The sequence below is a fragment of the Desmodus rotundus genome, chromosome 13, assembly GCF_022682495.2.
Source record: "Desmodus rotundus isolate HL8 chromosome 13, HLdesRot8A.1, whole genome shotgun sequence".
Taxonomy (NCBI): Eukaryota; Metazoa; Chordata; class Mammalia; order Chiroptera; family Phyllostomidae; genus Desmodus; species Desmodus rotundus.
The window spans coordinates 29,941,047-29,963,525 of record NC_071399.1 but is presented as its reverse complement, the minus strand read 5'-3'; the positions used below and the strand labels follow the sequence as shown (position 1 = coordinate 29,963,525).

Sequence of the window (22,479 nt, the reverse complement as noted above, 5' to 3'; positions counted from 1 at the left end):
CCAACAGGAGCCTGAAGTGGCCTGAGGGAGCAGACCAGCTGGTTAGGGGAAACCAACTTAGAGCCAGCGATTTTCCTTAGTGATAGAGAGATGAGAGCTGAAACCAGAGTGCTGGCTCTCAACGGCACCCGGCTAACCGATGCCCTGAAACACACAAAGAGAAAATGGAGCCCTGGACACGGAATGTGGGCAGTTCTGGAGAGAGCGGGGCAGCAGCTGGGCAGCCGGCCTCAGGCAGAGCCGGCAGTAACGAGATGCATCTGTCAGTCACGATAGAAAGGGATTGAGGGTTTTATGGTAAAATCCAAGAGCATCTTTTCTCTTTCATTTGCCCGTGGTGATTATAGTTCCAAGTTCTTTGCAGGATAGTTTCTGTCTCAGGTATTCAATTCTCATATTAAACCAATTATATTCCTTTTGGCTCTAGGTGCCAAATCAGTATCACTTAACTTCACTTTTGTTAACTATAATCAAATAATTTATGGTCATTAATTACTGTTGCGGGTGTAGGTCCTTAATTTTTTTTCCTGGCAGCTGTATATTTATTTATTTATTTATTTATTAAAAAATTTTTATTCAGTTACAAGTGTCTGCATTTTCTCCCCAACGTCCTTCATTAATTCACTGAACAAATAGTAAGTGCTCATATATGCTGGGTGTGAGATAAAGGAGTCATCTAAAAGACCAAATACTATGCATATGGAGCATATATTTCATAGTGCAGGGAGGTGCTCTGTAAACATAGATAGTACCTAAGTAGATTACATAGTATGTTAGGCAGTGATAAGTGTTAGAAACAGGAGAGTAAGGAAGATGGGGAAGGTCAACAGTTAGGGCGATGTTGCAGGTTTACATCAGAAATGACGTTTGAATAAGGACTTGCTGAGTATGAGGGAAGGTGTGACCTGACTGTGGAGAAGAGTATTTCAGGCAGAGGGAGTGCCTGTGCAAAGGTGCTCAGGTAGGAGTCAGCCTGGCAAGCCTGGGACAGCAGAGGCCAGTGTGAGTTGGGGGAGAAGTAGTAGTTGGCTGATGAGGACACAGAGGGAACAAGGGAGCAGCTTGTGCAGGGCCTGTCCAGCTATCATAAGGACTTTGACTTTAAAAAATTAATAGACTTAATTGTTTAGAGCAGTTTTAGGTTTCCACAAAATTGAGCAGAACATACAGAGAACTCCCAGATACTCTTTCTCGATTCCCCCCAACTTTACCCTATTATGGTATCTTGCATTAGTGTGGTAGACTTGTTACAACAGATGAACCAATACGGATATGTTATCAACTGAAGTCAGTAGTGTGCATTGTGTTGTGCATTCTGTGGGTCTGGACAAATGCATAATGACATGGCTTCACCGTTACAGTATCATACAGGATAGTTTCACTACCCCCACAGTCCCCTGTGCTCTGCCTATTCATCCCACACTCCCTGCTGAGCCCCTGGCAACGACTGATCTTTTCACTGTCTCCACAGTTTTATCTTTTCCGGAATGTCTCATAATTGGAATCATGTAGCACGTAGCAGTTTCAGATTGGCTTCTTTCATTTAGTAAAATGCAGTTAAGGTTCCTCCATGTCTCTGGTGGTTTAATAGCTCATTTCTTTTTTAGTGCTGAATGGTCTTCTGTTGTCTGGGTGTGCCACAGTTTATTTATCCATTAACCTATGGAAGGACATCTTGATTATTTCCAGGTTTTGGCAATTATGAATAAAGCTGCTATAAACATTTGTGTGCAGGTTTTTGCATGGACATAAGCTTTCAACTCATTTGGGTAAAGCAAATTTACCCAAGGAATGGGATTGCTGGATCATATGGTGAGAGGATGTTTAGTTTTGTAGGAAACAACTAAACTGTCTTCCAAAGTGGCCGTACCATTCTGCATTCCCATCAATGATGAAGGAGAGAGTTCCTGTTGGTCCGAATCCTCACCAGCCTTCGGTGGTGACAGTGTTGGACTGGTGTCATCTAATGGTGTGTAGTGGTATCTCTGTTTTAATTTGCCTTAATGACATGTCAGTGGCAACGGAGCATCTTTTCATGTGCTCAGTTGCCCTCTGTATGTCTTCTTTGGCGAGGTGTCTCTTCAGGTCTTTTGCCCTTTTAAAAATTGGGTTGTCTGTTTTCTTATTATTGAGTTTTAGGAGTTCTTTGTATGTTTTGGATATAAGTCCTTGATTGGATTTGTGTTTTGCAAATATCTTTTCTCAGTCTGTGACTTGTCTTTTCATTCTCTTAAAGGACTTTGGCTTTTGTGGAATGAAATGGGGCACTTTTGAGGGTTTTAAGCACAGGAGTAATCAAATATGACAGGCAAATTATAAATATTTTTATAATAGTAAGATATTCCAACTAGAGTAATATGAAAGAAATAAAATTCCTGAGTATATATTGGCAACTTTACCTTTAACAAAGGTCAGTTTTTCTAAGTGATTTCTGAAAACATATTTTCCAAATACAGATAGCTAGACATTTTCTTCATAGCTACAGCCCTATTTATTTCAGCCATACTCTGCTGATACTTAAGAGTTTTGATAGATAATGATCTTTTTATCACCTTTTTATTACTCACAGTTATAATGAAAGTCTCAACGGGCTGCTGAGTTATTTCATGTAAGAGGCTTTTGCAGCTGAGTATTCTGAGCTGTGGTGGCTTCCTTCCCCTTGCCTTTCCCTCTAGGGAGGTGGGGGTCTCAGCTGCTATTTATAGAGGCATGCTTGCCTGTGAATGTTCTCACCTGTTTTTTATCCCCTTATTCAGGTTTCTTCCTCAAATGAAGGCTCCCTTTTGCTTCCCAGTCACTCTCCTAAGTCAGCCAGCCCTCTTTTCATGCCTTTAAACCTCCCACATGCTATCATGTGATTTAAAATAGAATCTTTTCCTAGGTGGTCTGTGTCCAATCTTCTTGCCTTAAATGCAGCTTCTCAGGCAGTTTAAAAATGAAAGATCCTTTAGGCGGGCGGGTCAGGCACAAGGCAGCGCAATGCTCTGTAGCTCCTACTGCAGCCCTTCAGTTGTGTGTGGGAAACACATGGAGAGGGTGTTCAGAAGTGAGCATGAAAAGCTAGGGTAAAACAGATGGGGGCTGGCCGGGCAGGCATAAACCCTCTGAGACAGCAGAGAACACTGGAGTACTCTCAGTGTCTGTAGGGTAGGACTTGACATTTTAACCTGAGTTGACTTGGTCAAAGGTAGGACTGTCAGGTTGTGATACTTGTGGGACCAGCCTCCACCAGTGTCAGAGAGCAGACTGCTGGTGTTCCTCCCCTCCTAGAAGGTTCTCAACCCCTGTCATAATGATAATATAAGGATACACAGCAAGTTCCTGCTTTAGGTATTTTAGCACCTTTCCACCAGACCACAAGCCTCCTCCATAGGCTTTTCCACTGATGGATAACAGGAGGATACCACAACCATCCTGAAATGTGTTCAGCAGGAGAGGAAATGGATGTCAAAGAATCAGAAACAACATATAAATGGAGCTCAAGAAGAAAGCAAGCAGTGGCTCAGACTAACAAAACACTGTGCTGTAATTTATGGGCTATTTTTGTTATGTCATAAACATAAGAATTAGAAAAAACAAAAATGATTATTCCACATGACCAGGTGACAACTTCAGGTAAGAAAAGTCTCTGACCACAGGCCTGATTTGAGTTGTCTTAAGAATTTGTACTCTGGGGAGAACCAAGATGGCGGCGTAGGTAGACACACTGCGCCTCCTCGCACAACCAGAACTGACAGAGAATCGAACAGCAAGGGGGACCAACACCAAGAAAATAGAAAATAACCATTCATCCAGACTGGTAGGAGGGGCGGAGACGGGCACCGGGGTGGAGAGGACTCGCGTGGCTGTGGCGGGACTGAGACTGGCAGAGTGTGGGACAAATGGCGCAGGCAGTCTGAGCACTAGCAGACCCTGTGGTGTTCCCCGGACCAGCCCCACATTTGCACAGATAAACCCAGAGGGCCGGACTCAGAGTGGCGGAGAACGGGGCAGGCAGAGCAGCGGGTAGCACCCCGAGGCACCACATTCGCCCACAGATAAACCGGACAAACGGCAGGGAGCGAAGCAGATCGCGTAACCCAGGGCTCCAGCTCAGGGAAATAAAGCCTCAAACCTCTGATTGAAAGCGCCCCTGGGGGTTGGGGCGGCAGCAGGAGAGACTCCCAGCCTCACAGGAGAGGTCGTTGGAGAGACCCACAGGGGCCTAGAGTGTGCACAGGCCCACTTACTCGGGAACCAGCACCAGAGTGGCCCAGTTTGATTGTGGGTAGCGGAGTGAAAGATTGAAATCCGGAGGAGAGTGAGGTGGGCGCCATTGCTCCCACTCGGCCCCTCCCCCTCGTACAGCGTCACAGCGCAGCGACCAGCATTACCCCGCCCCCGGTGAACACCTAAGGCTCCGCCCCTTAAAGTAACAGTTGCGCCAAGACCAAAAAAAAAAAAAAAAAAAAAAAAAGGCCCAAATGACAGAACACTTCAAAGCTCCAGAAAAAATACAACTAAGCGACGAAGAGATAGCCAACCTATCGGATGCACAGTTCAAAGCACTGGTTATCAATATGCTCACAGACTTGGTTGAATCTATTCGAAAAACAGATGAAAAAATGAAGCCTATGCTAAGAGAAACAAAGGAAAATGTACAGGGAACCAATAGTGATGAGAAGGAAACTGGGACTCAAATCAATGGTGTGGACCAGAAGGAAGAAACAAATATCCAACCAGAAAAGAATGAAGAAACAAGAACTTGGAAAAATGAGGAGAGGCGTAGGAACCTCCCAGACGCCATGAAACGTTCCAACATCCGAATTATAGGGGTGCCAGAAGGAGAAGAGGAAGAACAAAAAATTGAAAACTTATTTGAACAAATAATGAAGGAGAACTTCCCTAATCTGGCAAAGGAAATAGTCTTCCGGGAAGTCCAAGAAGCTCAGAGAGTCCCAAAGAAGCTGGACCCAAGGAGGAACACGCCAAGGCACATCATAATTACATTACCCAAGATTAAATGCAAGGACCTACATCCAAGATTACTGTATCCAGCAAAGCTATCACTTAGAATGGAAGGGAAGATAAAGTGCTTCTCAGATAAGGTCAAGTTAAAGAAGTTCATCATCACCAAGCCCTTATTATACGAAATGTTAAAGGGAGTTACCTAAGAAAAAGAAGATGAAAAATAGGAACAGTAAAAATGACAGCAAACTCACAGTTATTAACGGCCACACATAAAACAAAAACGAGAGCAAACTAGGCAAACAACTAGAACATGAGGGTTGTCATTAAGGGAGTGGGAGGGGGAGAGAGGGGGAAAGGTACAGAGAATAAGTAGCATAGATGATAGGTGGAAAATAGACAGGGGGAGGGTAAAAATAGTGTAGGAAATGTAGAAGCCAAAGAACTTATAAGTATGACCTATGGACATGAACTATAGGGGGGGAATGTGGGAGGGAGGGGGGTGGGCAGGATGGAGTGGAGTGGGGGGGGAAATGGGACAACTGTAATAGCATAATCAATAAATATATTAAAAAAAAAAAAAAAAAAAAAAAAAAAAAGAATTTGTACTCTTCTGTGTTCTTGTACCAAGATCCTTCAAAGGCATAAGAAATGGCATCTGCTTAGGGGATGTAATGAGACATTAACAATAGCCCATTCCGTGCACTTTTGCTTCCCTGGTGCCCGGATCACAGCCAGACAGGGCATGGGCTGTTTTCCAGGGTGCTCTCACTTGATGAATACACACCTGCGTGTTTTGACCTAACATTACTGGGGGAACAAAATATAACTTCAGTGCAGTTTATTCTTGGTTGTCTGATGAATTATGTTTTATGCTTACACTTAAAAAAGTCCATTTTTGGCATTGGTATGAATTTGGATGGTGTGACCATTTCTAAAGGACATAAAATATGCGTTTGCAGTTTGTGGGAACCAAACCTCAGGGGACACAAGTTAATTTGTGTAGTCTCGCTGGGCCTCTCCTTGACGTTTCACATGTCTTGGATATCTGAATTAAGCTTGGGAACTGGAGGCTTTGTACATTCACACTTCTTATTGACATTTAGAGTTTGGCTAGTTCCAAACTGATGGAAGACATTTTCTTTTTCCCCGGATGGTTGCAGTATCCACAGGAGAGTTGGGTTTTGGGATAAGTTGAAGAAGGAAAGCAAAAGAAAAATATACTTTATTAGAGGCTTGAATTTCTTTCAGTAAACTACTTGCAAACCTCGGCTATGCATTTTGAGAAGGTACTTAGCAACTGAATCCTCGAGATTTCTGCTGGGTGCTTCGTTTGTTTTCCAGTCGATCTGGAGGAAGGGCTGCCCGGTAGGCTGCCGAGTGGGCTCAGCCGACCTACATTTTCACTCCGTTGAACGTCACTGAGTGTTGGATGAGCACACAATGCTGTGGGAGAGCTCAGTCAGTCCTGGCCAGGAGATAGCTTCAGTCTAATTAGAATAAAGCACTGGCTACCAGGTAATTAAAAGTTAGATGCATTAATAAGTGCTAATTAGACTTTCAGAAGCTGAGCTCAGGATTTTAAACATGGCATTGCATCTTGGCCTGGAGTGGTGGAGATTGGTCCTACAAGGACCCCAACACACTGATGGCTGGGCGCACTAAGGACTGGGAAGGCACCATGGCCTGAGGAGAACATTAACTTGTTCTCCTTCTTACTTTTAAAAATGCATTTACTTAATAATACTTGCATGTGGTACAAAACTGAAGAGGTACAAAAAAGTAGAGTAAAAAGCAAATTTCTTCCCATCTTCTAGTCCCATTTCCTTTCCCTGGAGGCAAGTGACATGTGTTTCCGAAGATATTCCATGCATTTCTAAACTCCCACACACCTTTTCTTCTTGTCTTTTCTTTTTTCTTATTTTTACACAAAAGGTAGCATGTTATATGTACTGTTCCCTATGTTCCTTTCCCCTATTTGCTGTAACTAGGAGATTGTAACATATTAGTATATAAAACTGCCTCTTCTTAAAAGGCTATGTGGTGGGTGGTGTTCTGTTTTGTGGAAGTATGATAATTGATTCAATCCTTTCTCTAAATTATTTCCCATCTTCTGTTGTGACACTGTTCTATTTTTAACTGTACCACTAGAAGCTCAGTAGGTTTCGGTCCCAGCAGAAAGCAGATTAGCATACTTAAACAGTGGTTGGGGAGAGTTTAATGAAGAGGATATTTACAAAGTATGGGCAGGGATAAGAACAACCTGTAATGATATGGAAGTATTCTGGGAAGCCACTGCTTCCCCTGGGCCTGAAGGGAAAGGTGAGGAAAGCAGTTTCCTGGAGTCCGTGAAAGTTGCAGCCACAGGAGAAGACTCCTGATAGGAGGAACTGTGGTCTTCAGTTGAGGAATTCAGCCAGTAGTGTGTTGGTAAAGGCTTAACAATGGGCTCTCTGTGGTGAGGATCCCTGATTTGTAGGGTTTGCCAATTTCTGTGGTATAAACACTTCCTCTGTGCCTGATTCCAAGTTCCCAAGGTGATGTTACTGATTGCAGAGTTGGAGTGGGAAGCACACAGTCAGCTTTTGTGAGCAGCTCCAGGGCGTCACTGCAGCCATGTCGGGCAGCTGCTCAGCAGAGTGGCTGCCAGCCTGGTTCCTCCTGCTAGGGCCATTGATTGGCTGAATCCCACCAGAAGCTAATGTACTGGGGAGCCTGGTTGCTACAGTCTTCACAGGTTAGCATACTGGAATACAGAGAAGGTGGATGAAGTAAGCAAGCTGCATAATTTTGTGCAGGTCATCTATCCCGTGTTACTGTATCTTCAGCTATAAAAGAACAGTCTGCCTTGAATGTAGAACCTTTCTACAATAAGGTTCTCTCACTTCTGTGATTAGTGAATTTGGTGACGGGAGTGAGCAGGTCATTTAGTCTATTTAACAGGAGGTGCTATGGGCCCCTGCGCTCAGAGAGTTTATGTCTAATGGTGAAAATAAGGCATGCACCAATAGGTCCAGCTACAGGGTCGGGACTGCAGACAGAACCACATGTACTCAGGGGAAGTGATCTTTGTAGCTGGGTTGATGAGGCTGTTGACAGCAGAGAGATGGGAAGACCTTTGTTCTGTAGTTGGGAATTTGTTTTTCCAAAGGGGGGAAAACAGGACATGTCTTTAATAACCAGTCTACTGGTACCCACTAGTTCTCTAAGTATGGTCCTGGTATCATCAGCATCTTCTGGGACCTTGTCAGAAATCCAAATTCTTGGGTTCCATCATAGACCTAGAGTTTAAACTCTGTGGCAGGTCTTAGTAATGTTATTCCAGGTGATTCTGATGCATATGTCCATTTGAGAAACACTGAATTATACAGTATTAGTGGTTCCAAACTTGGCTGAAAATCAGATGGGGTATTTCAAAAACACATATACACAGTCAGATGGAAATTTCGCACAAGCATGTGCGCACACACGCTGACTTCTGGGCTGTATTTCAGACCTACTCAATCAGAAATTTTGAGGACTAGGGTCCTGGGGAGTTAAGTGTTTCCCATATAGTATCAGCTGTGTTTTGTATACTCTTGATCTTAATCGCTGTGATAGCACTGAACTTTAAGTGTTTGCCTTGCTAGACCTGCCTATTTTCTTTTCTCATAGTTTCTCTACATTCAAGCTCTCTACACATTCAGTCAGAGAGAAGGCAGTTGCCTGAGTCGGCACCTTGTGTGGACTGAGGGTGGAGCAGGTTGTTCTTGGCATGGTGTGGGTAGTGGAGAAGAGTTGGGAAGGAAACTGGACAGCTGTGGAGGTCTCTGAAGTCTGATCTTAACATTGCTTCATGATTTAGTTTGTAGCATATTCTCAGGACGTCAGACACACCCTTCATCAACTATTAAGTACAAAAGTCATATTTGAAAGGAAAGTTACAGTGATTTTGGGAGTACCTATGTCTCTGCCGGATTAAAGTTCTTGATGGAAAAGCCTGGAGTTCTTTTTTTAAAATTTTTTATCCTCACCTTGAGGACATGCTTATTGATATGTTTTTATTAAGAGACAAGAGGACGGGAGGGAGAGAAACCTTGATGTGAGAGTAAAACATCGATGGGTTCCTCTCATATGCGCACTGACTGGGGACTGAACCTGCAGCCTGGGTATACGCCCTGACTGGGAATTGAACCTGTGAACTTTCAGTCTCTGGGACCAGCTGAGCCACACTAGCCTGGGCTAAGCCTGGAGTTTATTAATGTGGAGAACTTGGGACAGGATTTCTGGAAAGTGAACTGGGCAGTTGTTGGTCATTTGAGGCCAGAGCTCTTCTCTAAATACCTGAGTAGTGCTTGCCTTTGGTGATTACAAATAAAGCTATGAACATTCTTGTACATGCCTTTTTGTGGGCGTTTTCATCTCTCTTGGATAAATACCTAGGAGAGGAATTGCTGGGTCATAGGTATGTTTAACTTTGCAAGAAACTTGCAGTTTTCCAAATGCACCACTTTAAACTCCTACCAGTCGTATGTGGGTGTTCCAATCGCTTTCTGTCTTGCCAATACTTGATATTGTCAGCCTTTTCCATCTTACCCATTCTGGCGGTGTGTGGTAGTGTCTGTAGTTTCATTTTGCATTTCCCTGATAACTAATGACGAACACTTTTTCATGTGCTCACTTATTCATATAGCTTCCTTAGCAAAATAAGGGGGACTTTACACACCTTCTTTTGTACCATCATATCTCACACGTATTTTTTTTCTACTGTAGTTTCACCCATGATCTGATCAACTGAATAATCAGTTGTCTTTGATTGCTCACCAGCCTTCAAAACACCATGGACTTCTTGAATGTCACACCTTTGGAAATGCAATGCCATATGCTTTCTCACTGTCTTATCCCCAACTTAGATGTCACCTTTTGAGTTGGTTAAGCCTCAGCCCCTGCCACACATCTATAAAATTTCTTTCTTTTCTATGTGCCTCCATGGTTCTGGGTGTCCATCTGTGTGGTTTTACATGCCATGTTGCGTGCAATTCTTCCCGGCCTCACTGAAGGCAGGGACCTTGTCTCACTCTTCTTTGCATTTCCATTTGATCCTCCCAACAGCTTTGTGAGAAAGACTGAATATACTCGACTTAAATTGGGGGTCAGAGCATAGACCAGAAGGGTCTAGTGACTTGTCCAAGGTCAGCATGTTATGTTGCAGAGTCAGAGACTGCTTACTATAAAGTTTTGACTCTTTCACATTAGTTTTCCAAACAGGTATGTTGTTTGAGGTACAGTATACGCTGAACTAGCTAGCCACACACACACGATGGCTTTTGAAGGCATGGGATAGCTTTAGGGGAATCCATTTCCAGATCCTCAACTTGCATACGCACTTCCCTAAAATCGATTAGCCCGAGAAAGGTGCCTGTGACCAAGGAGGGCATCATGCTGGTTCAGTCATCTCACCTCCACTTTCACAATGGCTTTTCTCCCACAGCACATAAAAGGGCAGACTGTTCCCCTAAATATTGTCTTCCTGAGGTACACTACTGCAAGATGGAAAACCTCAAGGCCTTCTAACGAAGGGACAAGTAAAAGTATTCATGATGTTGAAAAGTCATTAACTTTAAGGACTGGAATTTTGCAGCTCAGAGATTTCTACTTCTTAGCTTTCACAGAATTGCAAGGGACCCTAATCAAACTGTTACCTGATGATTTAAAATTTTTTATTTATGATAGGTTATATCTGAACTTTGTGTAACTCAGAAGGCTTCAAAGAATCAAGTTACATCATAAAATTCCTTCCATTCTGAAGGAAACATCCAGGTTTCCTCTGCTATCCAGGTCATTGTTGGTGGGTTCTACTGCTGTTTCTGTCAAAATTTCTTCCACATCTTTTTCCTTCATGTCATTGAGACCATCTCCACTTATTGCTGTGCAATATGCATTATGCTTTCGATGCTGTTTTTAATATTCTCTGTAACCCCTTCGAAATTTTTCATGCAGTCTGGCCACACATTTCCCCAGCAGTTATTGATAGTAGCCTGCTTGATGCCATCCCAGGCTGTGCCAGTATAATCAGTAACACTGTGAATAGTGACTGACTTCCAGTAGTCCGTTATGGTGGTTTCCTCACTGGCGTCAAGAGCCTCAAAAGCAGTGCCATAAAGCTTCCTGGTGTAGTGTGCCCTGAAAGCTTTTATTATGCCGAGTGAGGGGTTAGATAAAAGATGCAGCATTTGGGGGCATGAAGAGAACTTCTTCATCGGGGTGGGCATTTTCGAGTTCTTTGTGGCAATGAACTGGAGCATTATCCAAAATTAACAAAACCCTGAAGGCAAAGTTTTTGCCTTGGAAATAGCATTCAACTTCTGGGATTAAGCAGTTGTGGAACCAATCCCAGGCTATTTCGGACTCAATCTATGCTCCTTTGTTCCACCTCCAGTGGCCTGGCATACAGTTCAGGTTTTTCCCTCTATGTGCTTGTGGCTTTTGTGCTGTGTGTACCATTAAGGGTTTGCACTCCTTGGCATTGGCACATAATAGCAAGGCTGCATGGTCTTTGCATGATTTAAGCCAGGAGTTTTGGAGGCCATTTGTGTTACATAGATTCATTTGCCAACGTTCTTGTAAAACAAGCCTGTCTCGTCAGCATTGAAAGCCTGCTTTTCCATATAGCCCTATTCATATATAGTGCTTAGCAGATATTTTAAAAATTCTTTTGCAGCCTCATGATCTGCCAAATCTGCAAAGTCAACATTTTTCATGTAGTATTGCCTCTTGAAACGTGCAAGCCAATCTGCAGTAGCTGAGAAAGTTTTAACACTTTCTTGACCATGGGTAACATGACCATAAATTTCTTTGACCTTTAGCCTCACAATGCTGTCCACTACACTACTTTCATTGGTCTTCATTTTATGAATCCACAAACTTGGCTGCTTTTCCATCTTTTCCATAGATCCATCATGTACTACAGATGTTACTTTAGCACTTTCAGAATGGCCTCACGTACAGATTAGTGAATTTTGTCCTTTTTCTGGATATACTGTATTGTTGATTCATTAACACTGAATGCACAGCCAACAGCACTATAACTCAGGCCTGCAGAAAGCTTATCTAACACATGTATTTTCTCTGTAAGGCACATTATAGACTTCTTGCACTTAGGAACACTAGACAGTACTTTAGGACTAGCTTGGGGGCCATTTAAAACAATGAAATCAACAAAAAGCACAAAAATGTGAAAAATGTGACATTAGTAGCCTGTGAAAAGGACATTTGCCTAACATTATGCCTAAAACAAGATGGCACAGAACATGGCCTTGGTTCAAGTTCAGCTCGGAATGTGTGCATAAGGCAATTCAAATTTCTCGCTTCAATGAACCTATCTATAACTGAGAAAGTGTCGCAAGTACTGATTTGGGGGTTACACATACATTTTACCTAATAAGCGAGTTTACAAACAAAGAATCAGTGAATGAGGACTAACTACATTTGTGTGGGCCTCTTGGGAAAACAATGTGAGCAGTATCATTTTTAAGCACAAACATGTATCACCCCAGAGCACAATTTTGTGGGGAAAGTTCAAAGGAAATGAGTTAAAGGAGAAAAAAATTAATGTGAAATTTCTGACTTTTTAAAGAAGAGCATGTTCATAATTTTTTTCCCTTATGTGGAAAAATGGGTATTATGTCTACTGTATTTAGAGTCTGTTGGATATATTTTTTAAAAAGAATGTTTACCAGGTCAGTTTTAAAATGTCATCAGGATGTCTGAAATTAATACTTTGCAACTATTTAACATGAAGATTTTAGATACTAAATACACATTTGATACATAGACTTTTTGATTCTTTTAGGGAGAGAAGCAAAATGAAGTAGGAAGCCACTTTGGTTTTGCTGTTCTACATAAACAAATCTGTTCAATTTGGAGGGAAATACGTTAGCACTTTCTTCGAAGAATTTTCACACTGTATGGGGGGGGAAGTCTCATTTCCTCCCTCTCCACACCTCTCAACATGCTGGTTTTGTTTTGATTTGTAAAAGATCTGAGCACTTTGAGATGAAACCACTGTATTCCCAAGAGAGGCCTAATGGAAGGGCCTGATTTCCCCCTAGAGGACAGTACAAAGGGCCTTCAATGTCCTCAAAAATGCTAGAATACTGGATGATGGTTAAATGTAACTGCCAAAACTTAGTCTTCATATGCAGTTCAGAACACAATGAAAAGCTCTTCTGATGTCCTCATACTTCTCCCTTGATTGTTCTGTGTAATTGGTACTGTACCTGGTTTCCTTAATGTCTCTTGGGATGCTGCCAATAATTACTTACATGTGTGACGGGTAGCTGTCACAATTCTACCTTGGACCAAGCACCGGGCAGACTGCAGGAGCCCTCCTTGCTGCTCTTTACCAGTGGTGGAGGCTGCATTCGCCACAATTCCTCCCCAGGTGACTTACTCGGCGATTTGTATGTAACCGGCTCTTTTGGTTAATCATTCGTGTAGCACATGGCCTGTATTTGGGGAAAGAAATGCTGCATTGTGATTCCAACAAGCATAATTTATGTTCCTAATTATTTAAAACCATATTAGAATGCTAGTTCCTTTCTGCCTTGAGCCCGGGGCAGGGGAGAACTCAAGGCACACTGAGTTCTCTCCAGCTCCATTGAGGTTGCTGAAGTCACCGAGGCCGAGCCCACTCGGGCTCCTCCGGACCTGGCGGTCTGTGTCCACGCGGGCCGCGTCTGAGGTGCAGCTCCAGGTGTCAGCAGGAGCAGGGCGCGCGGGCCAGGCCAGGTGGGCCGAGTCGGAGGATGAGCACTGGGCGCCAGGAGGAAGCGGCTGCGCACGGGGCCAGGTGGACCGCGTTTGCTAGGTCGAGGCCGAGGACCGGAAAAGGTCGCGCGGGGTACCGTCCGGTGCGCGGTCTGAAGACGTCACTTCCTGCGCCCGTCCTCTTCCTGGCGAGGGAAGAGGGCCAGAGATTGGTGCATCCCGGAGGAAGGAAAGAGGGAGAGAGGAGGTAGCGGCTAAGCGGGGGAACTGGCGGGCAACTGGGGGCGCTCCGGGCAGCCAGATTCCCGCGCCGGAGCCTCTGCTGGGCTTGCGGCTGGTTCGTCTCGGGCCCGTCCGCGGCCTCTTCGCTTTGCTCAGTTTCTGTGCTCTGTGTTGCAGGTCTACCCGGAGCCCCGGAGCGAGAGCGAGTGCCTGAGCAACATCCGCGAGTTTCTGCGAGGCTGCGGGGCCTCCCTGCGCCTGGAGGTGAGCGGGTGCGGCCGCGGGGGTCGCGGAGCAGGGGGTCTTGGGCGTTGACAGGGGCTAGACGGCCAGGGTATCGGCCCGAGATCCTGTTCGCGGGCCGCCCCAGGTTGTGAGCGCGGTCCCAGGGTAGGGAGGAGCCGCTGTACGGAGCCCCATACTTTGCCTTTTTTGCAATGAGAAAAGTGGTTTCAGTAGCTCGTGGTGCCGGTGATTCGCATTTTCGACAACTATCTGTCAAAGGTGCGATCTGATTCTTTGGCACCTGCCTCAGCTTTAAATGCTTTTAGGGGTTCTCCAATGATTCGCAACTGAATCTGGGTGAGCGCGTCAGAATCCCTAGAAGGGAAAGCCGTGAAGAAATAAATGGGTCCCCAATCATCTTCCTGCCTTACTCCTTAATGTGTTTTATTTTTCTTCCAGAAATTAGGTGGTTTTTACTCTAATATTTGATGTTTAGTTTAGAGAAATGCCAGCCTGTGTCTGGGGGAGCACACTGGGTGGTATGTCTCTTCCAGGTTGCTTAAGGTTTTGTTGATATTCTAAATACAGCTTTACACGGGAAGCGCTCTGGAAACTTCTCTTTTTCATCTTATTTGAACATGTGATTTGTCTTAATCTTGGGGTAGTGCTTTAGATCCAGAAATCTAGCTGTACTTTTACCTCAGAATTACAGGCTAATGTGGCTTTAGTCAGTTTTGTGTTTAAAGCTTGCTTTTTCTGCCATTTCCACGTTAGCACGCTCAGCCTGGGCGTTACACAAAGCTTCTAGATTACAGACATGAAAGCATCCTTGGCAGAACCTGGTATAAGGTGGACTTCCTTACTGGGCTCTGATAATAAGCTTTGCTTGTAGCAATTTTTGCTTTTTCTTAACCTTTGTTGTGGGATTTTATTATCCTTTTCAAACTAATGACTCTTGTTTATTTATATTAAGTTTGGAACTCAGTTTGCATATAAGATTATAATCTGACAACTTCAGTATAAGACTTTTAAAGAAAGTATTGTTTTAAAGAAAGTTAAAAAAATATCCTTAGTTTTCCAGAGGTTGCTGTTGAAATGTCATATAGTGAGTTTTTAAAAAGAATTGAGTTTATTTAAAGGTGTTTTAGAAAAGTTCGTTAACTGACATATCCCAAGCATCTAGAACAGTGCTTGACACATAGTAGACCTTCAATAATTGATTGATGAAGTTCAGTTGATAGCAATTTTTTTAAGCTAAAGGGAAATTATGACTTATTTTGTGCTGTTTTAAAAGACTAAATATCACTTCTGTTAAACTGCAAATAGAGGCAAATTTTGTTAGCCTTCTATCAAGGTCAGTTGTAAGTCACCCTTAAAACTCCTAATTACATTGGAGATAATAAAAAAAAAAACACATCAAAAACCTCGTAAATCGTCGCTCTGATTTTTATGAAGTTACTCTGAAAAAGGAGTTTGTGTGGACTCAGTTTGGGCTTCCAGGCTTGTTCTCATCTGTGGTGTGAAGGGACAGGTCTGTTCCTCAGAAGATGGCCTTGCACTTGGACCACAGTGCAGCCATCGCCCAGTGGTTGTAAAAGAAAATATGTAGGAAGAAAGTGAGTGGGGAAGGGCTTTGGCTCTTTTGAAATGCATTCTAGGTTTTACACATTTTCATAAAATTGTGGAAGACTGACAAGAAACCTTTTGAAATTATAAACACAAAACTTAAAACTGACAGCTTGTATTCTAGATTAGTTTTTGCTTTATAGTTATAAGTATCAAAGTGTGTTTTTGTTTTTCAGGGATTTGGCTAGACTGACTTCTTTGTAACAGACTGTCTAATTTTGGTATATGTATTTTCTTGTTTGCCACCACTTTAAACTATCCTAAGATTTTTTTTAAAGAAAAGAGGAACTGAACATTGTAGTTACTTTTCCTATTATTTTAATGCATACACATTTTAATTACCTGTAGAAAGTCAGGTATTATGCCCCAGTGAGTTGTTCTGATCATGAAAGGAATTTTAATTTTGAAGGAATATTGTACAGTTTGCATTTATTGTTAGAACAGTGCCTTGTGTTTTAGTTGCTAAATAGTAGCTATTATTATAATAGTTTTTTTGTAGTTTGAACCACATTGCTGTGTATTTAAAAAAATTTTTTTTACCCAGTAATCCATATTCATTATATAAAATCCAAGAAATAGAGAAATGTAAGAAAAAAATGAAAAAAAGGTCTAATGTTACATCTAGAGTAACCAGTGTTAAAATTATTATATATTTTTCAGTCTTTTTTTCCCCTTTGCACATATGTAAATATACTTTTAAAATATCCATGATATCATAGTATACATAATGTTTTGTAATATGCTTTGAATTAATATAGTATGACTGTTTTCTCATGTTAAATATTTGTCTATTTAGTTTTAAAGGGTGTCTCATAGTTCCTAGTGGTAATTCCCATTTTTGGACATAGAGGTTATTTCTAAGTTTTCACTATTGTAAACACTGAACTGTGTGATGGACATTTCTGAACAAAATCCTTCATTGCTGATTATGTGTTAAGGAGAAATTCCCTGATAGGGCACTGGTAGGTCAAAAGTAGGGGCTTTTAAAAGTTTTGAACACCTTTGGACTTTTGAAAGGGGATGTGAAAGAAAAGCTGCTAGAATAGGAAATCTAAGTTGAAAACCTCAGACATTTGCAGTTACCTTCCGCTTTCTCTCCAGTATCTGGTGAGAGTATGGAAAAGTATTCAGGTGGGCTCTCCAGTACTGTGATCAACTGGGCTGGTTTATTGAGTGAGAGAGAGGTTTTGGGAAAGAAATGGCCTTGTGTATTCCTAAAACACTCATCTTCTGTGTGTTTTCCTGAAGGACAAACTTATTTATGATACTTCTTTGCCCTAACGCTCAATTCTCTTCTAGATTTTTAGCCAAGGTTATAATTGAGATGTCATCCAAAAGAATATTTTAAAATACTATTAAAATAATTAACACATGCTTATGTGGAAACTTAAAACTTGTTGATGTAGGCGTAAGAATTAATTTGAATAAAGACAAAAGTTTGTCTACAGTGTTTTCCCTCGGGATGGAGTACCCCACCCAAGTGCTACCTTCATCCTAGATTCAGACAGATAGTTAAGCTGTTTACTGCAGCTTTGCATTGAAGGTTTATGAGGCTACACAGCAGTCTTCTTAGCTAGTCATCTTCTGTATTATTGACTAGGTGGTAAGCTGGAAATAGTAGGTAATGACATAGTGATTATTGATTGACTTACTGAATAAACTTTTGAAATCAGTTTATGCCTTTACTAGAATTTGCCTTTTAAAGTAGTTGTTATAAGTTATGTAATTAGAAAAGGGTCATTTGAGAGGTGAAAAGGGTATTCTCCAAACATTTCGTAGGTACTTAAAAGCAAAGAAAGCCAAATTCTGCTCAGATATTATCATTCTATTTTAATTTTTCCTGGCAAAAAGTATCAAACTTGACGCGGTCTTATCTCTTAGCTCCTTGTCAAAGTGTCTTGTAGGGTGAGCAGTTAGTCACCTCTGTGTCTGGACTGCTTTTCCATGCAGATAACTAGAGCTTCCCTCCAGTTTCAGATCTTTGGGTGTGTACTGTTTTTGCAATCCAGACAGACTGCATTGTGTATCTAGATCAGCACTATCTGATAGAAATACAATGTAAGCCATATTTGTAATTTAAAATTTTCAATAACACATTAAAAAAGTAAAAAGAAACATGAATTTTAATAATGCATTCTTTAACCTGCTGTATCCATAATGATGTTCTTTCAGTACGTAGTTAATAGAAAAATATCAGTGAGCTTGTTTCTTTGTTTTTTCATATTAAGTCTGTAAAATCTGGTGTGTATTTGTCACACTCACAGCATATCTCACTATGGATTAGCAGCATTTCAAATGCTCAATAGCTCACATAGGGAGTGGTCCCAAGTTGGACAGGGCAAGTGTAGATCAGTGAAGAGGCTGGAGAAATATAGTCATCTTTGAAATTAAATGGGATTAACATTTGTTGAGTACAATGATGTGCCTAGGCATTTCATTTATACTCTTTTGTTTAATCCTCCCAAATATCTTGCAAAGAAGATGGCACTTTCCGCATTTTGCTGATGAGGTGATCGAGACTTTGGATGGTTAAGAGGTCCCAGGTCATAGCCCAACAAGTGAAAGAGGAGTTGAACTTGGATCCTGTGGCTCCACAGACTGGGCTCTTGCAAGCATGCTGCCACCTGGCCTGGAGGTAGTTGAACTGTTTAATGATTGTAAGGCAATACTGTTAGCTTGTAGCAAGGACCATAGGTAAGTTCTCAGGAGAATTCAGCTTGTGGCAGGGATAGCCTTTTGGGTGTTTGACCCTTGTAGTCAGTGACACATGGCCCTGCATTTGGTTTAATGCTCTGCTGTCCCCATCTCAGATTCTTAAAACATACTGAACAAGGAACCTCTGCATTTTCATTTTGTGCTGGATCATGTAAATTGTGTAGCTGGTTTAGCTTGGTGGAATTATTCTTTGAAGGTGTCTGATAGATAACAAGAATAAGCAGCATTTTCTCAGTGCTTATTATGTTCTGGACTCTGTTCTTAAACTCAATTTTTAAGCAACTCTATTAGGTTATTACCCCCAAACTATGATTAGAAAAACTCAGGCACTGGGAAGTACAGCACCTGCCCAAGGTCCAGAAGAACATTCCACTGTCCCTCCTCACTAGAACAGTGAAGACCCTGAAGAGACACAGGAATAGATTAGGTTGGAATTAAGTGTAAAAAGGGAAAAGTGAAGGTGGTTCCTATTATCTGTTGAGTTAATAAGGCTAAAGCCCAGGCAGGCTGGGTAAGCCTAATAAACTGTATTCCTGATCCCAGACAAGAGGAGGTGGAGGAACAAGAAGAAGACATGATGCATATCTCAGTCCACATCCATGCCTGCTGTGACAGTGCTTCTGCTAGGAACTCAAGATAATATCTTTTGTGCACTAAAAATTGCCCCAGCTTCCCAGGCAGTACTGTTCCCCCAGTGTAATGACAGGAGGTGAGGTAGACTCAGGGTTTTGTTTAAGGATCCTTTTGAGAAAGCCTTCCTCTGGTGTTGGGATTATGAGAGCTGGGAAGTGGGAGTTAGTATGCATTTCCCAGTGGGAGAACTTCAGGGTGAAAGGGGAGGATAGGCTCGTAGGGTATGTTCTCACTTTGCGTCTAACTCTTCCAGTGCCTCCACGAAGGGGACTTAGAGCTGAGCATCAGGCCAGGTGTTTATAAGGTTTCTGCAAAGCCTATTCAGTGAAACTTCTACCTCCTCCACTAGCTACCGGTTTAGTAACAGGACCTAGCCCATGATTCTAATTTCGCACTTGATGTAGGACACATACTTCAGGTCTGCCTGCCAGGCCTCCTTGGGTAACCATTGTAAGTTGTTTCAATGCAGCCAGTCAGAGTTGTATAACTCGTATCTTAATTAGTTATTTAGCAAATACTGGCATTACTTACACCATGTAGTAAAAGAGTGAGGCTATTTTACTACTATGAAAATACGACCTCTGGGCTAGCGGCGTAGGACTTAGAGGATGCCAAGGGCATGTCATTAGGTTGCATTTGAAAACTTCCTTTTGTTCAAGTAAGATGTGTACATAGCATACTCCAAGGCTTAGAAAGAAACAGTTTCTCTCTCTCTCCTACCCCAGAAGCAAACTTTCAGCACTCGGCCCTTAGTCTTGGTCTTGAGTATTGATTCCACTTGCTCCTCATATCTCCTCATGTAATGCTGCCACCTGTGGGGTAGCCCATGTGGCGTCCAGCCTGGTGTCCTGCGGGTCTGTCTGTCCCTGATCCCCATCATTCAGAGGGTTGTTCCCAGGAGCCTTGCCATAGTGGTTGGGACTTCTCATGACTTGAACTCTGTCCACTCCTACCTGCCCTCCCCCGTGCTCTTGGACTTTCTGTTCCAGGCACGTCAGACTGTTTGAGATGTCTGAGTAGCATTTGTTGATTGTTTAATTTTACATATAGTGGCCTGTGTTCTGTACCAGGTACTGTTCTGGTGGCTTCACTTGTATTAACTTGTTTAAACCTTATAATGACTTTCATGTTAGAAGAGAGGTTGAGGGACAGAGCTATGGTCACTCAGCTGCCAAGGGGTGGGGCCAGGTTCAAATGGGCTGTGCCTGCATCTACCTTGGGGGCTGTTCCTGATGCCCATCCTGTCTCTGTGCCAGAAGCCCCTTCTTCAGGTGGCCATCTGCATGGTTTTCCCAAGGTCTTTCAGGCTGTTTTTGCTGTTTGCCTCTGTCAGCACAGCATCATTACTTGTATCTATGTTTCCCTGGTCTGCTCCCGGAGGGCAGGTTCTGTGTCTTTGTTTACTATTCGGGTTTCTGGTGTCTCTCACTTCACAGGCACCAAGTAGGTATTTGTTGAATTGGTAAAAACCCTGTGGGGCGCCCCATCCAGACCATTGGTAAAGGGGCTCAGCATTCTGTAGAGTCCCATCTGTTCTCTCACAGTGTAGCCTTTTTTCCCCACCTCCCACCCCCATTCACATTTTTTCTTTTTTATCATCACTCCTTACATTTTTGTTTTATTCTTTCAGGGCCTTGCTTCATGAACTATTTCTAACTAAAGTATAACTCAGAAGGTAGCTTCCCCCCCTCATTTTATGAAGTAGCTATCTGCTGATCCGAATAAACAAGGGTCAGCTTGAGAAGCTGGCAGCTGGCCATGTTGTGTAGCCTGACTGTAGCTGAGGAGTTGTTATGGGTCCTGGCTCTTCTCAGTGATGGCTTACCTTTTGCAGAGCACAGCAGGAGGCAGCCTGGGGGCCTGGCAGTTCTGGTGTTAGCATCCTAGAGTTTTAAGATCAGGAAGGACCTTGAGCATGGCTAGAAAACTGTATTTGACAAATTTATATAGATCTGGTATAAGAGAAACTGAACATGTCCCATAGAGAGCAGCAGTGGAAAAGAAGCTCTGCGCATCCTCTTTCCCCTCCATTGGGGGAGATGTGGCGCAAAATGTCCAGAGCTTTCTTGGATTCCTTACACATGGACAGGAAATTTCTGTAGTTCCCACTGTGGGAGACTGTAGGAGAATCTGGGGGATGGGAGGCAGGTGTGTTGAAGAACTCCATGTGTGATTGATGATAATAGAAGACTCTATTATCAATCTTTTGTCTCCACGCTGGAAGGGGCCCAGAATCTTTTTCTCCTGTTACAAACTGGTCATAGCCTGTTGGTGGTTTTGGAAACAGCTCAGGTAGAGGCATCTGATCAAGGTGAGATGTGTCAGGTGTTGGATATGATGCATTCTGCATGTGTGTGGAGTGTAAGGAGAGCCATGCTCACTGAGGGCGGCGCGGGCTGTGCTAGACTGTTAAAGCCAGTGCTGTGCTTGCAGCTGTCACTTCAGGTGCTGCTGCTGCTCTCTGCTGGCTTTTCTGGGCTGGCTCAGCTGACCACACAGGCATGTATGGGTATTGATGGGAAGGCCTCTCACTAGCCTCAGATGCATCATCACTGGCCCAGAGAGGGGGAAAGAAGTGTGTTTCTTTGTGTATGAAACATGCATTATTTTGAATATTATTAGGTCACGTGTATTTTTCATTTTACAGTTGAACAAGGATGTCCAATGTTGGCCAATTGGTGGGGAAAACTTTTTTAAAAAGATTTTATGTATTTATTTTTACAGAGAGGGGAAGGGAGGAAGAGAGACAGGGAGAGAAACATCGATGTGGAAGAGATAACATCGATCAGTTGCCTCTCAAACACCTCTACCTGGGCACGTGGCCACTCAGGCATGTGCCCTGACTTTGAATCGAACAGGTGACCTCTCAGTTTGCAGGCCGACACTCAATCCACTGAGCCACACCAACCAGTTTGGTGGGGAAAATTCTTTATGAAGGGTTCATGTTCTTACTTTCCAGTAAGACCCTGTGGAAAATGAAATAATGTCAGTCATGAGCAATGAGTGGGAACAGTAAGAATCTGGAACTCATGGGCGTGTGTGGTCTTGAGAATGCTGAGGTAGTGTGAGTGCCTTCTCTGGCCATAGGAAATTCCAGTCCCTTGGTGTGGTGTTTTGCCTTTTGATGTCATTCCCTTCTGTATTTCCTATTTGTCACCTTTTTTAAGTCTAGTACAGTAGGTTTCTTTGAATATCTTTTAGTCATCACTTTTTTACTTTCACTTAAAAACAAATCAGGAAAATCCCAGTTGGTCTTGTAGGAAGGAGAAATTCTCTCTCACCCCTCTTTTTCCTGACAAGTACTTGTCCTGAAGCAGTTTGTGTCCCCAAAGAATTCCTTTAAGTCCTAGGAGCCAGTGAGGA

General features: G+C 42.8%; 1 protein-coding gene and 1 long non-coding RNA gene across 5 annotated transcripts in view; one reads left to right on the top strand and one right to left on the bottom strand.

Moving 5' to 3' along the window:
* The window catches only part of LOC112321555 (uncharacterized), a 28,260-nt gene extending 14,418 nt beyond the window's left edge, over window positions 1–13,842 (bottom strand). The window contains exons 1-3 of one of the 2 annotated variants that reach the window (XR_006653780.3): window positions 13,636–13,837; window positions 13,251–13,433; window positions 7,019–7,693 (exon numbers count right to left, since the gene is read on the bottom strand). This is a non-coding gene — a long non-coding RNA (uncharacterized lncRNA). Of the gene's footprint in view, window positions 1–7,018; window positions 7,694–13,250; window positions 13,434–13,635 lie in introns of those variants that run through there. The other variant, XR_002976536.3, reaches the window with a different exon arrangement.
* The window catches only part of ARHGEF7 (Rho guanine nucleotide exchange factor 7), a 136,159-nt gene that overhangs the window by 17,802 nt on the left and 95,878 nt on the right, over window positions 1–22,479 (top strand). For all 3 annotated transcript variants that reach the window (XM_045186729.3, XM_045186730.3, XM_053916305.2), the window contains exon 2: window positions 14,095–14,181. In XM_045186729.3, coding sequence (XP_045042664.1) covers window positions 14,095–14,181 — 87 coding nt within the window. The remainder of the gene's footprint in view (window positions 1–14,094; window positions 14,182–22,479) is intronic.